The sequence below is a fragment of the Pezoporus wallicus genome, unplaced genomic scaffold (genome assembly GCF_028554395.1).
Source record: "Pezoporus wallicus isolate ANWC-B61680 ecotype Strahan unplaced genomic scaffold, APGP_CSIRO_Pwel_v1 contig_8226, whole genome shotgun sequence".
In the NCBI taxonomy this organism is placed as follows: Eukaryota; Metazoa; Chordata; class Aves; order Psittaciformes; family Psittacidae; genus Pezoporus; species Pezoporus wallicus.
In genome coordinates, this window is record NW_026635187.1 from 281,804 (window position 1) to 297,388 (window position 15,585).

Genomic DNA, 15,585 nt, shown 5'->3' on the forward strand with positions numbered 1-15,585 from the left:
CCTCAGGACCCGCTGCTGAGAGGCTGCTTGTGTGAAGGGATGCGGCCCCCGCATCAAACCCACCCCAGCAAGTGCCAGGGTGGGCGGTGGTGCGCGGCAATGGGCAGCAAGGAGGTGAACAGGGGCAATGGGTGGGTTTCTGTGTTTAATCAGCTTCAGGTAACTTTCAGCTTGGCTTCTGTCACTACAAAGAACACCGCTCGGTACCTGCAGGGCGGCTGCTTCAAGTCACGGTAAGCCCATGGCCGTGCCTCACTGACCCCGAGGCTGTGGCGGTGGCAGCAGATGATGGCACGAAGCAGCGGTGTCGCACTGGAGCAGGTTGGGCCTGGCCTGGCCGCTGGTGCCACATCCCCACCGTGCCCCGGGGTTTGGGCTCCGGAGCCGGACCTCCGGGAGGTCAGAGCCGGCTGCTGCAGGCAGGGCTGCCCCCGTCCACCAGCGCCGCGTCCACCAGCACGGCCTCCACCTCGTAGCTGCCATTGTCCAGCTCCACGGCCATGGGACACAGCTCCTGCCTGCACCGCCTGCACAGAGGGCACAGGACCAGCTCCTGCCTGCACCGCCTGCACAGAGGGCACAGGACCAGCTCCTGCCTGCACCGCCTGCACAGAGGGCACAGGACCAGCTCCTGCCTGCACAGAGGGCACAGGACACAGCTCCTGCCTGCACAGAGAGCACAGGACCAGCTCCTGCCTGCACAGAGGGCACAGGACACAGCTCCTGCCTGCACAGAGGGCACAGGACCAGCTCCTGCCTGCACCGCCTGCACAGAGGGCACAGGACCAGCTCCTGCCTGCACAGAGGGCACAGGACACAGCTCCTGCCTGCACAGAGGGCACAGGACCAGCTCCTGCCTGCACCGCCTGCACAGAGGGCACAGGACCAGCTCCTGCCTGCACAGAGGGCACAGGACACAGCTCCTGCCTGCACAGAGGGCACAGGACCAGCTCCTGCCTGCACAGAGGGCACAGGACAGCTCCTGCCTGCACAGAGGACACAGGACCAGCTCCTGCCTGCACAGAGGGCACAGGACCAGCTCCTGCCTGCACAGAGGGCACAGGACACAGCTCCTGCCTGCACCGCCTGCACAGAGGGCACAGGACCAGCTCCTGCCTGCACAGAGGGCACAGGACCAGCTCCTGCCTGCACCACCTGCACAGAGGGCACAGGACCAGCTCCTGCCTGCACCGCCTGCACAGAGGGCACAGGACCAGCTCCTGCCTGCACCACCTGCACAGAGGGCACAGGACACAGCTCCTGCCTGCACAGAGGGCACAGGACCAGCTCCTGCCTCCACAGAGGGCACAGGACCAGCTCCTGCCTGCACAGAGGGCACAGGACAGCTCCTGCCTGCACCACCTGCACAGAGGGCACACGAGGATTGTCCCAGCCCCGGGGCGCAGCCAGCGCTGCTCTCACCACGAGGGCTGCCCCGCTTGCATCCCTCTCCCCGGTGCCCGTGGTGTGTTAACAGGAACCAGCCCAGAACGCTGCTTGCCCCATTTGTGACCATACAAAGCTGGGTGAGGGGTCAGACCGCTCACAGGGGCAGAGCAAAGCTGCATGGCCCAGGAATCCCTAGGCCAGAGCTGAGGAGGGTTTCACTCACCTTCGAGCAGCGGGGATGTCTGTGGAGGAAGCATCAGGCCGAGCTGCGTGCTCCTGTGGAAGCAGAGGAGACACCGGTATTCCCGGCTCCCTCGGGAGCAGCAGGGGGTTACACCAGCAGCACTGGCCAGGCTGAGCTGCCTCCGTTCGCAAGAAGGGGGGCACCCAGCTTCCTTCCACACCACCCTTTACCCCACAGATGTGAATCCCGGCCATGCCAGGCCGGCTCCCCAGCCCCTTCCCGCTCTGAAATCCATCACTTCCCTTTCCCCCACCTGTGTACATCCTCACCAGGGTGTAGGAGAAGTCTCTTGCTGCCAGCTCCATGGGCAGTGCCTCCTTGGGACCAGCTGCTCGCAGGAACTGCTCCCGTCTCCCCAGTGCAGCCCGTGTCTGCCCCACAGCGGGCTCCAGGCCCCCGGTGCTCAAAGCCAGATCCAGTTTTCTCTGTCGGGAGAACAATGGGAGGAAGCAGCACAGCGTGTTCACCTCCTGCACGGGAAGGGGCCGCTGGGATCGCGTTGCCAAAGGGAAGCTCACAGCCGGGCTGTGAGCATGGAGAACTCCTGTGTGCCAGAGCCCCCGTGATGCTGCTCCTGCGCTGGATCCCAGCTGTGTGTGGGGACCAGACCCCACCCCAGTTCTCGCTGTGGACCTGCACCAGGTTCTGGTTCTCCTGGTTTTACGTTCTCACTTCCACACAGGCGCCAGAGCTGTGTCCAGGCAGGAACAGTCAGATTGGAAGGAGCTTTTCCCTGTAAGTGGTGTCAGTGGGACAGGCCCCAGGCCCAGAGGGGCTCTCTTCTGATGGACGTCAGGCATCGAGCTCAAAGCTCTCCTGGTCAAGGTCAGCTGCTGCTCCTCCAGTGCCCCAGTATCACGTGAAAGCACAGGTGATACCCTGCTGGGAGTCTGAACCGGCTGCTCTTTGGACACGGCTGCCTGGATGAACCCTGCTGGGCTGTAGCCGTTAATGTGACTGCTCATCACTGCCCTGTCCAGCTCTGTGCTTGCTCATGTGCCAAAGAGTCCCATTCCGGGCTGATCACAGAACCCCAGCCTGGTTTGGGTTGAAGGGGCCTTAAAGCTCCTCCAGCTCCAACCCCTGCCACGGGCAGGGACCCCTTCCACTGGAGCAGCTTGCTCCAAGCCCCTGTGTCCAACCTGGCCTTGGACACTGCCAGGGATGGGGCAGCCGCTGTTGCTGTAGGTCCCTTCCAGCCCAAACCAGGCTGGGCTCTATGAGTCTCCCCTGGGCTGTATCCACCTGGAGCTCCCACCAGGGCTGAGCTGGCTCCCAGGGCTGCCCTCTCACCCTCACTCTTCTCACCGTGTGTTCTCCAGAGGCTCTTCAGACCAATGACCTGTTTGTAACAAACTTCCAAGTGCATCACAACCCCTAAAATCCGTCCTCTGGTGTGGGGATGGGGAAGTTCTCTGCACCCCCCTGTTCTTGAGGGTAACTGGGACATGGGGTCCTGCTCCCAGATGACAGCACTGGATAGATATTGCACCGTGATTAATGGCAACTGGCACGGGATAGAAGCACAAGTAGGTGACAGCAGGGTCAGGGGGACGTTACCCCAAGGTAATGACCCTCAAGGAACCAAGTGCTGGTTCGTACTAAGTACGAATGCTGCTTCCTCCAGAGCCCGTCATGGGCACAGATCCTGCACACTGAGAACCTTGATGGGCAACTGTAAAATAAAGTGTACTCATTTCATGGGCATCAATAAAAAGGAAATGGATTGGGACAGTAAAAATCCCTTTATGCAGGGCCAAATGATGTCCTCACTAGAGAGGAGTGGGAAAGGTGCTTCCGATGAGCCAGACTCGCACAGACCCCGAGAGCCTGAACACCTGGAGCTCAGTGAGAGGTTGTTCATCTCCTGTGAGTGAAGCCCTGATGCTGCTGTAGGAGCTCAGCACCTTCCTGCCCGATGCAGCACGGATGCACCCTGCAGGAATCCCCCCTGCTCTGCCCTTCAGGGCCCGGCTGCCCGTGGTGGGAGGGAGAAGCTGTGACCTGTGCAGGGTGAATGCGCCAGTCTGTGCTATCCAGACCCAGTGCAGCAGCACTGCTCCCAGCTCAGCCTGTCCCAGGCACCCCCCGTGGAAGTGGAGGCAGCCAAGAGCAGCAGCAGATGCAGTGGCACTTACTGGGATGTGGAGACCTCTCAAGTCAGTGCTCACTTGTTACCTCCAGTACCATCCACAGCGTGGCTTGTGGGAGAGCAATGAGGAGCTTGCTAATGAAGACATTGCAGTCCTCGGGGTTACTGCTGTGCAGGTGCCTGCTCTGGATCCCACTGCTGTGTTCTTTAATGCTTCCATTAAGCTGGAGGGACCCCCTCAGCTACCCCAGGGAGGTGCTCCGAGGACTGAGTAGGGGGATTGGTTCAGAGTAGTGTACGGGTAAGACTGTGCAGGCTGGTGCCTTTCCAAACTACTTTAGAGCCCACCACTGGCTCCCTTCCTCCTCCATTTCAGTGTCAGACCCAGATGCTCTTTACCAACAGCCCCTTGCTCCTGTGCTTTGGAAACCTGAACAACTGCCAGCGCTGCACCTCTGGCAGAGCAGCCAGTAGGTAAAGCCAGAGAACAGCAGATCTAAAGAGGCAGTAGTGGAATTGCATTGGCTTCCTCCATCCTTTCAGTGGGAATCAAAGTGACACAGTGGGTAGCCCTGCTGAAGCTTCACTAGCAGGGCCCAAGCAGTGTTGGGGTGGTTTTCCAGTGAAGAAGCAAAACCACAGAATGATTTTGGGGTCAGGAGGGTGACTCCTCCACAGTAAAAGCACATTTACAGGGGTACCGGTCACGAGGAGCCCTCGCAACGCAAAACCTCTTCACTGCTGAGTGGAAGGCCCTGTGCTTTCTGCAGCACATGGATCCCAAACAAGCACTGCCTGAGCTCCGCTTCGTCAGTGCTATGCCCAGAGCAGGATGGGAGGACGCCTCCTCAACACCCATCTAAAGCTTTCACCCTGGGCACGTCCCCTGCCAGCCTCAGCAGGAGCAGGAACCCCAAAGAGGGCTCCGCCACCGCAGGCACATGAGGCTGAGCTCACCTGCACTGAGGAGAGGAACGCGGCCAGCGCCTGCCCTTGGCTCTTGCTGAGGGATCGCAGCACATCGAGGGACAGGATGCTCGTTGTTCCCTCCCATGTGGACAGCACCTGCGGGTGGAAGGGCGTGAAGGAGCCACTTGGAGCCACTGCAGCAAAGAAAGGGGAATGTGAGGAGCCAAAGACATGGGACAGAGCTAAGGGGTGCCAAGGGAGTCTCCAGGGATGCCTCAGCACAAGCGGAAAGGGGCAGTGGTGGTGGGAGCTGGGAGACAACCCCAGCAGCAGGAAGAAGCCACATCCCCTCCCTGCGGATGGCTGGGCTCAGCAGGAAGGCAGCAGGGAATTGCTGCCCCACCTGGAGGAACGGGTTCTCCCTTGAGCACGTCTTCAGGGGCAGCCACACAGTCCTGGGCAGGGGAGTAGGAGGCACACGGGAGCTTCTCCTGTTGCCTTCTTACCAGAGCATCACGGCCTATGTGGCAAGCCTGCATCCTCCGTGTAACCTCGTCCTCCAAAACTCTCCACTGCCTCAATAACCACAGCAGAAGCCTGCAAAATGCAGAGAGCTGACATGATCCGTGCTGCAGATGGGGAAAGAGCAACCAGAAACCTCTCACGGCACACAGCAGTTCTGCTGGGATGGCACTGACTGGATCCCGCTGATGGGCTGAAGCAGATGCAGGAGGAGGAGCTCGGGAGTGAAGGCTGAGTAACACTGAGAGGATGGGCAGGAGCAGACAGACCTCGGGAGACATCCAGAGAGATCCTGTCTCAGTACAGCCCTCTCCAGCTAAGGCTAAACCTGTGGTTTCCTTGGTACCTGTATGTCTCCAGTCCAGGAGTCTTTGTTTTCTACTTGCCTATTTGTGTTTAAGCTGAGGGCAATTAGAACAGGGGCAGACCCCTGAAGTTAAAGGCTGATGCTAAGCTGTTCTCATCTATTTATTCCTAGTTAGAGGGCAGATACTCCCCATGGCTCACTGCCCCCTCTTGGTCTTACAGCAGCCTTAGCACCATTCCCCTGTGGCCTGTGCACTCCTGACAGTGTTCTGTGGCTGCTCTGATCAGATGGCTGATCTGTGGCCTTCAGAGCAAAGGAACAAGCCTGCTGCTTGTCTAACCTCAGTGCAGAGCAGTAACTGCTGCAGGCCTGCAGCTCGTGGCCGTTGCTGGTATCTCCTGCCATCACTGCCCATCCTCTTGTGTCCACCACTCCCCTTTCTACCTCTGCGCTTGCTCACAAGCCCTGCTCCAGGTTAATCACAGAATCCCAGCCTGGTTTGAAGGGACCTTAAAGCTCCTCCAGCTCCAACCCCTGCCACGGGCAGGGACCCCTTCCACTAGAGCAGCTTGCTCCAAGCCCCTGTGTCCAACCTGGCCTTGAACACTGCCAGGGATGGGGCAGCCACAGCTTCTCTGGGCACCCTGTGCCAGTGCCTCAGCACCCTCACAGGGAAGAGCTTCTGCCTCAGAGCTCAGCTCAGTCTCCCCTCTGGCAGGTTAAAGCCATTCCCCTTGGCCTGTCCCTACATCCCTTGTCCAAAGCCCCTCTCCTCATCAAACTGGTCACTCCATACCTGCTTCCCAGTGTACAGTTTGGCAGCTGGTACCAGCACTCTCAGGAGGAGCTGGTCTTGCTCACTTGCCATGTTGGTTTCTGCGAGTCCAAGCAGACGAACGATGTCCATAAGGAGCAGGAATGCCCCTCGTGTCTGCACCTGCAGGCAGAGAAGTGCGAGCTTCACTGGGAAGGATCTTTGACTCGGGCTCACTCCAGCCTGGCCCATTGAGGTGCTGTGAGACCGTCTCAAAGGGATGTGCAATACTTGGACATGGGCAAAGTGCCACCCGTGCAGACCCACAGCTCCAGAGGCAAAGAGCACTGACCAGGCAAGGCACAAAGCATGAGATATTAAAGGCAGCCTGGGGCTGCTGCTCTTGGATACTGCACTCTAGTATGAGGAAAGGGAATGTGCCATTTCTCAGGCCCACTTGGAGCCTTGTCAGAGCTCCCATCAGGCATCCAGGGCACAAATCCACATCATTCCCAAGGGAAAGGGACATAAGACCACACATCTGATGGCCAACCTCTGAGCACCGAGATCTGCAAGTCTCTGACAGGTTGTTTGCTAAGCAACTTCCCTGGCTGGTTGTGATTCGGGAAGCACTGGGATATGAAGCTCTGTAGCCATGGAACTATATGGGATCTGGTCTTTCTTTCAGAGGTGCAGCTCTGGCCACAGGCTAAGACCTGCTGGAGCTGTAAGTTATGTCAGGTGCTGACCACTTCCCTCTTCCCCACCTTGCAAGAGGAGTTTTAAATGCTGCTGGACACATCTGCATCAACCTACTGCAGCCCAGGGGTTGTGTTACAGCACTGGGGAGCAGTAGTGCCTGGAGGGGTGAGAGGAGGAGGACTGCGTGCCTGTGTGCCTTCTTGCCGAAGCTTTAGCAGGGGTGGGAAGTGGTGTCCCCTGATTCAGTGAGCAGCTACAGCTCAGCACCATGCAAAGCTGCAGGACGTTCTGCACTGAGGTAAGGCCCACATGTGAAATTCCTCCCAGAGCCAGTGCCAGCTCCCGCTGCGCTCCCTTCCCCTGTCTGCTACTGCCTTAGGTGACATCCACACCGAGAGGCTGCGCTCAGGCTCGGTGCCTTGTGGTGCTGAGCCCTGTGCGGGGACACAGTGAAGACAAACTTCTCGGAAGCTGAAGTGCGTGGTCACTGCTCAGGAATTCTTTGAGCCTGCTGGGAACAGCCCATCTCCTGGTGCATGAGCTACCAGGGAACCTGGATGAGTCTGTGTCACTCTTGGAGGAGACTGTGGTGTCATCCTTAGACTCCAATGCTAACGACCAACTTCAGAGGTCATGGCATATCACAGTAGGTGCATGCATGAACCTTGGCACTCCTCTCAGGATTAGGTTAGGGTAACATGAAGTCCAGCAGAGAAGCTAGGTCCATCATCACATCAAATCCCACTAGAACATGGCGATTCCCCTCACTGTAGCAGGAGCAGCCTGACTGCAGCATGTGGAGGCAGCTGCCTGTGCTCACTACAGCTGAGGATCTCTGCCCTCTTTCCTCACCACAGGTTCAGCTCAGCTCCCCAGGGCCTCACCTCCATCCGTGCTAGCCTCTGTATGTGTAGGGGATGGTCCTTGAGGAGCTTCCCAAGGGCAACCCTCCTGCGGGCACACTCCCTGCTCAGACTGAGCATCCTGGGGAACACACAGCCAGGGGAAGCAGTCAGACCAGCAACCTCCCACTTGTGAGCTCTCCCACCCAGCCACCCCCACTAGAAGAACCCTGCTCAGCTGCACCACGCCAGCCTCGGTCAGCCACCCACAGGCCAACCTCCTCCAGCACTGCTGGCTTCCAGACCTGTGCCTTGCAAGGTCAATCAGCTGCGATGCTGAGCATTGCAAAGTCCCCTTGTCCTGATAAGCTGCTCCTTCAGTTTTGGGAGATCCACGCTGCCTTCACCTTCTCGTGGAAGCTACTGCACCGATGACGTTGTGGATCCGAGTTATGTTCAGCATGTTGGAGATGGAGGCCACTCCTCAGCCCTCTGCAGAGATCTGGAAGCATCAAGGAGCAAAGGCTGGTGGAAGCTGTGCAGGCACAGCCTCGGGACTGGACACCTATCACAGTGACAGTTGTGTCCCAGACATACAGGCTGTCCGCTCTCTCTGTCTGTCCTCAGGCATCACACAGATCTCCTTGCTTTCAAACATCACTATCTCATTTTAGCGTGACCAGAGAGGTGGCTTTGGAGACTGTGGATGGATTTTTAGCAAAGAATGGCCACGTTCCCAAGTCAGCAAGTGCCTGCATGGAGCTCGACGTGAAGCGAGGGTGAAGGAGGACGTGGGTAAAGAAGCAAAAGTAGCAGTAGCAAAAGTAGCAGTGCAAGCAAGATAAGAAGAAACTGGACTGTGCTAAGATACCAAACAGTGGACTGTTAGCAAATTTCCAAGGTTAAGTTCCCATACGCTTATTGTTACTGGTTGCCGTGTGCTGCAGGAATATGCATCACAGCGCAGTATACTGAGCTATTGTATAAGTATTCAATCATCATACAACAAGCTATTGAACATGTATCTAATTATACTACAGCGAGCTATTGATGATGTATCCAAATATTATACAGCGAGCTATTGTAACCATAGTTGCGGTGTATTACAAGGAAACGTATCTGATTATAATAGAGCAAGCTATTGTAAGCTGAGGCAGAGAAACAGTATAAAAAGGACTGATACTCTATAATAAATGGCTTTGGTCTGATCATACTGATCTCTGACTGAGTCCATATTTTTTCTGTGGCAGGAGACCACATCAGCATGATCAGTTCTGGTCCCTCAGAACGGTCCCTCGCCTGGCTCAGTGCAACAGGAGCAGGGAAAGGACCAGCCTGAAATGACTTGTTTCCTTTTTCCTTCCCTCCCATCTTTTCTTGAGCTCTTTTCAGCTCTGCCCCACACAGCCCCATTGGTGAAGTGTTCTGTGAGGTGAGCAGCCAGCCACAGAGGTGGAGGAGAGGAACTTTTCCAGCTGGTATCACTGTCAAACCCCACCCCACCCCGGGTCCTCTGCTCTGCATTGTCAAGCCAGCCCAGCCCCAAGAGGAAGGTGGAACCTTACTTACTAGCTCTGCTTTAGCTCCATCCAGCCACAGCTCTGCTGTTGCCATCTGCCACGTGCCTGACTTGTCCTTCAGCCTCTGCACTTGGATGTTGTTGAGCTTCCCCTCCTCATCTTGAGCCTTGAGGAAGAACAGGGACAGGCCACCGGAACCCTGGAGCCATGGGAAAAGCATGCAAAAAGGTTTCATTACAATGAAAGAAGGAAGAAGAATGGCCCTGCTCCTTCAGCTGGCTCCACCATCAAACAGGACTGCTTTACCTGGCCTTCAGTATCCACTTCCCTGGCCAGGGTAAGTGTCACATCAGAATCAGCTGCAGATATGAACCATTTGAAACCGTAGAGACGATACGTTCCATCTGGCTGCTTCCTGGCCACTGTCTCTGTGCCGTTAGCTGAAAGGAAGGGGAAGACCCTGGCTTTATGGGAGCTCCTGTATCAACCAATGCTGATTTTCAGTTTAAGCAGCAGCTCTTGTAAGTCACCTCTTGTGATCAAGGTGGAGTATGGATTAGCTGCTAATCTCTTTCACCGACCCTGGGTAAGAAATGCAGCCAGAGGTAAGTACTAGAAAGGAAATCTGCTTCACTGCAAGGCTCTCCAGCAATTGCTCCAGGCTAAGGGCTGGTGATGGCAGTGCTCTATAAGCAGAACACACCTGGGTGTATAATCCAATGCCTCCGTGTCTTTAGGAGTTACCACAGCCCAGTACAACAAAGGGTGCTATGGAATCAGGAGTCCTGCCATGATGCACACCTTTCACTCCACAGCTGACCCTTTCACTTCTTCACCAGGGAACCAACTGCAGCTTCAGGGGATGCAGCTGATGCCCCTGTGGCTTCCTGGCCCATCACAGTATTGGTAACATTCAAAGCTGAAGGCCAAGAATGCTTTCTCAGTCTCAGCTGGGATGGGTCTGGCTGGTTCAAGGTTTAGATTATAGGGCTAGATAGGAGTGTGTTATCTGTGCAAGGAACACAGCTCTGTACCTGCCTGTGCTGCACGCAGATTGGGCCTTTTCCTGGTTAAAAAGCAGAGCTATGCAGAGGATTTGGATGACTTTTGCTCAGGTTTCCCAAACCAGCCACCTGGCTTTATAAGTTCCCCATTTTCTCAGTCCTTGCTCACACATCTGGCTGCTGCTGCAGCTGCTTCCCACCTCAGAACACATACCAACATCAGAGCCTCCCCTGCGCTCCGTCATCCACTGGCCAGAGGTCCAGAACTGCTCGGGTCGCGGGATGTCAGATGGCCAAAAGCCTTTCTCAGAGATCCAGGAATACCCAGAGACTGTTCTGGGGGAAGGAAGAGGAACTTAGGATGACGATAACACAGTAGATGAAATTAGGCAGTTGCTTTCACAACCACTCACGTCCTAGGCTCCAAGTGGATCGTCTGCAAGCAGGCGAGCAGGACACCAAGTGTCCTGCACTGCAGCACATCTGCACCTACTGCTGAGAGCCTGAACCTGCCCAGCTCCTGCATGGCTGCTGGAGCACTGTGCACACAGAAGGTGCTCACTTGTGTTCCATCCCTGGGGTTTCTGCAGTGCTAGACATCTGGACAGAGAGCTTTGAGAACAGTATCAGCATGTGTTCATAGACACTGGGTGTCAGCAGCACCCAAAGAGCTGAAGGAAAGAGGTCACTGCATTATGCTTTTGACCTTTATTGAATGGAAATGACCAGGGCTAGCTCTTCTCTGCATGGACACAGCGCAGAGGGTGCTGCCAAGATGCAGGGGCAAATCTTCAGACAGTGACAAGTCTTGCTAGGTTGGTTTATTTACATCAGGTGTGGATCTGGACCAGACAGTGAACTGCAGCTCCACACCAGGAACAGGAAAACAAACTAAGTCACAATAAGCACATGGGACACCTTCCCAGCTACCTGCAGTGCCACATGTGCAGCAAAGGCTTTATCGTACCCAGTGCTGTAGGTAAACAGAAAAGCTGGGCACAAAGACTCTGTAACTAAAGGAGAAAGGCAGTGGGAGATGGAGCTGAGTCACAGAGCAAGGGAGGGCTGTGCCCAGAGCCAGATGGCAGATGAGCCCTGCTCCATCCTTGGCCAGTGCTTCAGTCTAACCAGCACTGCCAGGACATGGGCTGTGCCCTCAGCGCCCAGCTGAGCTCATACCTCAATGACTTTGGCTGCCCCATCCGTCATGGCCAGTGGACAGTTGAATCCTCCAGAGGAGCTTGAGAACAAGTAGAGTTTGGCAGCCTGATGCAGGCGGCTATAGGAAAGAGAGTGAGGGGAAACAGACGGGTTAGGCAGCAGTGCCCCAGCAGGAGGATAAAACATCTTGATGGGAAGAGAGGAACAAAATACAGCCAAAGCAGGTGAGAGTCAGACTGCACGTTTCCAAGAGGGCAAAACCTGCTTCCTCCAGAAGAGCAGCAGTTTCTCAGTCCCAGAGGGATGGCCAGTGCAAGGCTGGCTGGGAGGCACCTTATGGAAGGCAGGGCATGTAAAGTGCAGCTTTTAAAAGTAAGAAATGTGGGTCTGTCTTCAGAGGCTGGAACACAGCAAAACTTCAAGTCAAATCCTAGCTCTTTAGCTGTGATACAACTAATGCATGTAAAGTTGGGGCAGTGCAGATTGCCAGGCCCCAGGATGACAAGTGACATCAAAGAATATTATGAGCAACTGTAGGCCATTAGTGACAGCTTCTCATCACTGATGTGGAACACTGCAGCAGACAGACACTGCTGTTCAGTGCAGCAGTAGGTGTGCTTTTGTCCATGCATCATCTGGTACCTGTTATACAACTGATTATACCTCGCTGAGAATACCATCAAGTCGTTCCCATTCTCCCCACTTACCTCGTTGGAATATCTTCTCTCACAGGCCTCAGCAACCAGCCCCTCTTCTGCTGCAATCTGCTTCATCCTCCTCCAGGCTGAGCAGGTGGCGGTGTGATCCACACACCGTCCCCAGGCATCATACTGCCGGAGCACCGGCGGCTTCAGCGGTTCCCGAATCTCTCCGGGTCCCCCTCCACCTCCTGCAGTACCTGTGAACAGCAAGAAGAGCCCTTCAGCAGGCTCCTGGAAGGCAAGGAGCCTCATCCCAGCTGGAGTGGCAGAGCACTGTCCTCTGGGACTAGCGGTCTCTTGCCACTGAACCCTTCCATGACTCCTGCAACGCTGCAGGACAGCCTGCTCCTCAGCTGCTGCTGGCACAGTCCTGCTCAGTTGTCACTTTTCTCTTCCCCCAAAATCATTTTTCCAAGTTACTTTTGGCAGCATCTCTGAATTCTGCAGGAGACAGAAGAGCTTTTGTATTGGGGCTGAGAGTGACACAGATGCACATGGGCAGGGGGGTTGGACGAGACGATCTCCAGAGGTCCTTCCAACCTCAGCCACTCTCTGATTTACTGCTGGAGGAGAATGCCAGGGGGAGAGCTGCCAAAAGCAGAAAGCCTCATCTGTGCAGGAAAGCTTCCACTGGGCTCAGGAGTTACCTGCCGATCAGATTAGAAAGGGAGGGATGGAGCAATCATTTGAGCTCCAGCCTGGCGCCAAGGGTGCCTAGCTTCAAATTTCCATCCTGCATCCGCCCTCCTGAATGGCCCTGGATGAGGATTCACGTGCCCTGTCTCAGCCAGGCTTGGCTGGCTTGGACAGAGCGGTGTGTCTGTCTGTAGTTAACAGAGGGAAACCAGCACCCGCAGAGCAGGGGCTCATTCCCACCCTCCTGGACACCTATTTCAAGGTGACAGCAATTGCCTTCTGCAAGTGCTCTTCACTGGCTGTGGCCAAAGCCAAGGAATGCTGCCGAGGCTTCACTAACCTCACTTGCAGAGGATTAAAATTAGGCCAGGTGGGCCCAACTTCTAGCACTGCTGGACCCCCATCAGCACAAATACCCCCAAAGCTGCAGTGGGGCTCAGAGGGGCACTGATCTACACTTGCTTTCATCAGAGGAATGTTTTGCTGTTCATCAGGAGATGCTCGGTTCCTCCTCATAGAACAATTATGGAGGTGAGTGCTGTAGTTGCTGTACCCAAAGTGATGCAGTTATAGAACACATTAATTTGCTGGTGATGAAATACAAACACTGTTTCTTCCTCTCCTGCTTCCCCCTGTATTGACTTTTCATTAAGCTCCATCCCGTAGGATTGATTTGCTCACGGCCGTGCTGTTCAGTGCGTGCACCGAGGATCACCACACACTGTCCAGTTACTGCTCTGGAAGTCTCCATCCTCAGACGAGTTTTCCTTCAGGTGAATGGCGAAATAGTGTTAAAAATCACAAAAGAAGCCAAATCCATGCATGAGAGCCCTGTCAACTGGCACAGCTCACACTGCACCCCTGTTTGCTGCCAGTGGAGCTCAGCTGGGACCAGCGTATGCCTCCAGTGCCTGGCACCTTGACAGCAATCCGAAGGCTCTTCTAGAGGCACAAGCTCCCAAGGCAAGGGTCATGAATTTTGCTGATCCCTGAAGCACACGAACCTTTGAACTGTTTCTCTGTGGGCAGAAGAATGACTCTACCAAGCAGGTCTCTTGGTCAGCACACCACAGAGAGCCCAAACTGCAACAGCTCCTTCACCTCATCCATGGTTTCTAACCCCCCCAACTGCCCAGCTGGGAGCTCACCCCCTGACCCTCACAAACCAAGTGCTGCCCAAGTGAATGTGGTTGAGCTGAAAGAACAACGTCAGAGCTCCTATGCTGGTGATTGCTGAATGTGACCCACAGCAGCCTGTGCACTCCAAAACACCTACACCAGGGTACGGAGAGGACGTCTGTAAATCCTGGATGTCCCTGGGATGAGCGTATGGGAAATGAGCACGTTACTGCGTATTGACAGTACAAACCTTTCTGTTAAAGGCTGTATTTTCAGGGGGATCAAAGAGCAAGAGCTCAAAACGATGCCCACAAAAAGCAGGTGCTTTGTTCTCCAGAAACCACCCTCAGATTGCTCCGTTCATCCCGTGTTCACCACTGAACACAAAGGAACCCACCCCCAGCGTGGTGCCTGCTTCAGTGGGACACTGAGCTTCATCCGGCCCTGCTCTCCTGGAGAGGAAGGGGTTGACATGGAGAGCTCGCCCTGGGGCTGCTGCACGAAGCAGAGCAGTGAGGCAACGCTTTCAGCAGTGAGGCAACACTGCCCCGCTGGGACCGAGCACAGGAACGAAGGGAAGTGCTGCTGGTTCCCAGGTGGATTTTGCAGCTGCTTTTGTCTCTTTGGGGAAGGAGCTAAGAGCAGCTCTTGCTCCCGGTGAAAGACAGCTGAGACCCTTTTATTCTTTGGGAGATGTGAATCGTGCTTCTTCCAAAGGTGCAGAGATGGAGCAAGATCTTCACGGTTGCCCAAAGGCATCCTCCTTTCTGGTCTTCTCTTCCAGCAAGAAGGCCACAGCAGTGCTTAGGGAGGCCTCACGCCTGTCTTTTGAGATGGCTGCGACAAAAGCAAGCTCCCAGCACTGCCACCACTCTCTGCAGGGCCACACAGACCAGGAGAGCAAGCAGTGGCAGGGAGAACATCGCTGAAAGGCAGGTTCTGCCTTACAGGTCATTGTACTGCTTCTGCTGGTGTAAATCATGGAGGGAGGTCACACTCTGCTCTGAGACAGCAGAGCACAGCCACTGACATGAGCTGCCTTCTCCCAGGGGTTCCTGTAGGCCTGGACCCCACGGAGCACAGACCCACAGCGCGGGGTCTCACCCACCTCTCCTCACCCCTGCAGTAAGTAAAGAGCCTTCCGTGAAGGAAAATCAGCCCTGAAAAGCCGATGACCTGTGCTGAGAACAAGCAAACCCCAACGGCCTCTGCAGCCTCTTGAACACTCAGCTGAGAAGAGCCCTGCTCCTTTGGGAAGAAACGTCCTTAAAAGCCCCTCTTCGCTGTGGGAGAGGAGAGGAAGAGCACAGCAAAGTTTGGGAGCAGGGCAGCCTTTTCCCTTGCTCTGAAATGTCTTTCTCTGGACCATCAGGCAACAAATGACGCTCCCAAAGCAACACTCATATTGCAGCAGCCAGGACCCCCCTCAGCCCCTTCTGTTCACGTCCTGGCAGCACTTTTCACCCCTTTACTGAGTCAAAGAGAACAAGCTTTAGAGTAGGCTGATGAATTCCCCCCAGCTCCATGCTGCAAGGCACAACCGGGCCAAGAGACACGTCCAGTTCACAGCCTCAGCCGGCGACCCGGGCTGCGCACAGGCGGACCCGCAACGGCGCGCTCCAGCCCTCGGCAGGGAGGTGTGCCTGCAGGTAGCTCCGCAGCGAAGCGTCTTCCAGACACTGG

At 55.7% G+C, this 15,585-nt stretch overlaps 1 protein-coding gene across 1 annotated transcript; it reads right to left on the reverse strand.

Moving 5' to 3' along the window:
* Positions 1-382: 382 nt before the first annotated feature.
* Positions 383-12,399, reverse strand: LOC130599834 (acyl-CoA dehydrogenase family member 11-like). The gene is given in 15 exon segments (XM_057410612.1): positions 383-527; positions 1,613-1,679; positions 1,884-2,058; positions 4,683-4,790; positions 5,141-5,159; positions 5,161-5,231; positions 6,260-6,400; positions 7,804-7,903; positions 8,169-8,263; positions 9,331-9,480; positions 9,588-9,721; positions 10,500-10,556; positions 10,559-10,616; positions 11,465-11,570; positions 12,158-12,399. Coding segments are annotated over 15 exon segments (1,650 nt in total). The 3' UTR covers positions 383-400.
* Between the last annotated feature and the right edge of the window lie 3,186 nt (positions 12,400-15,585).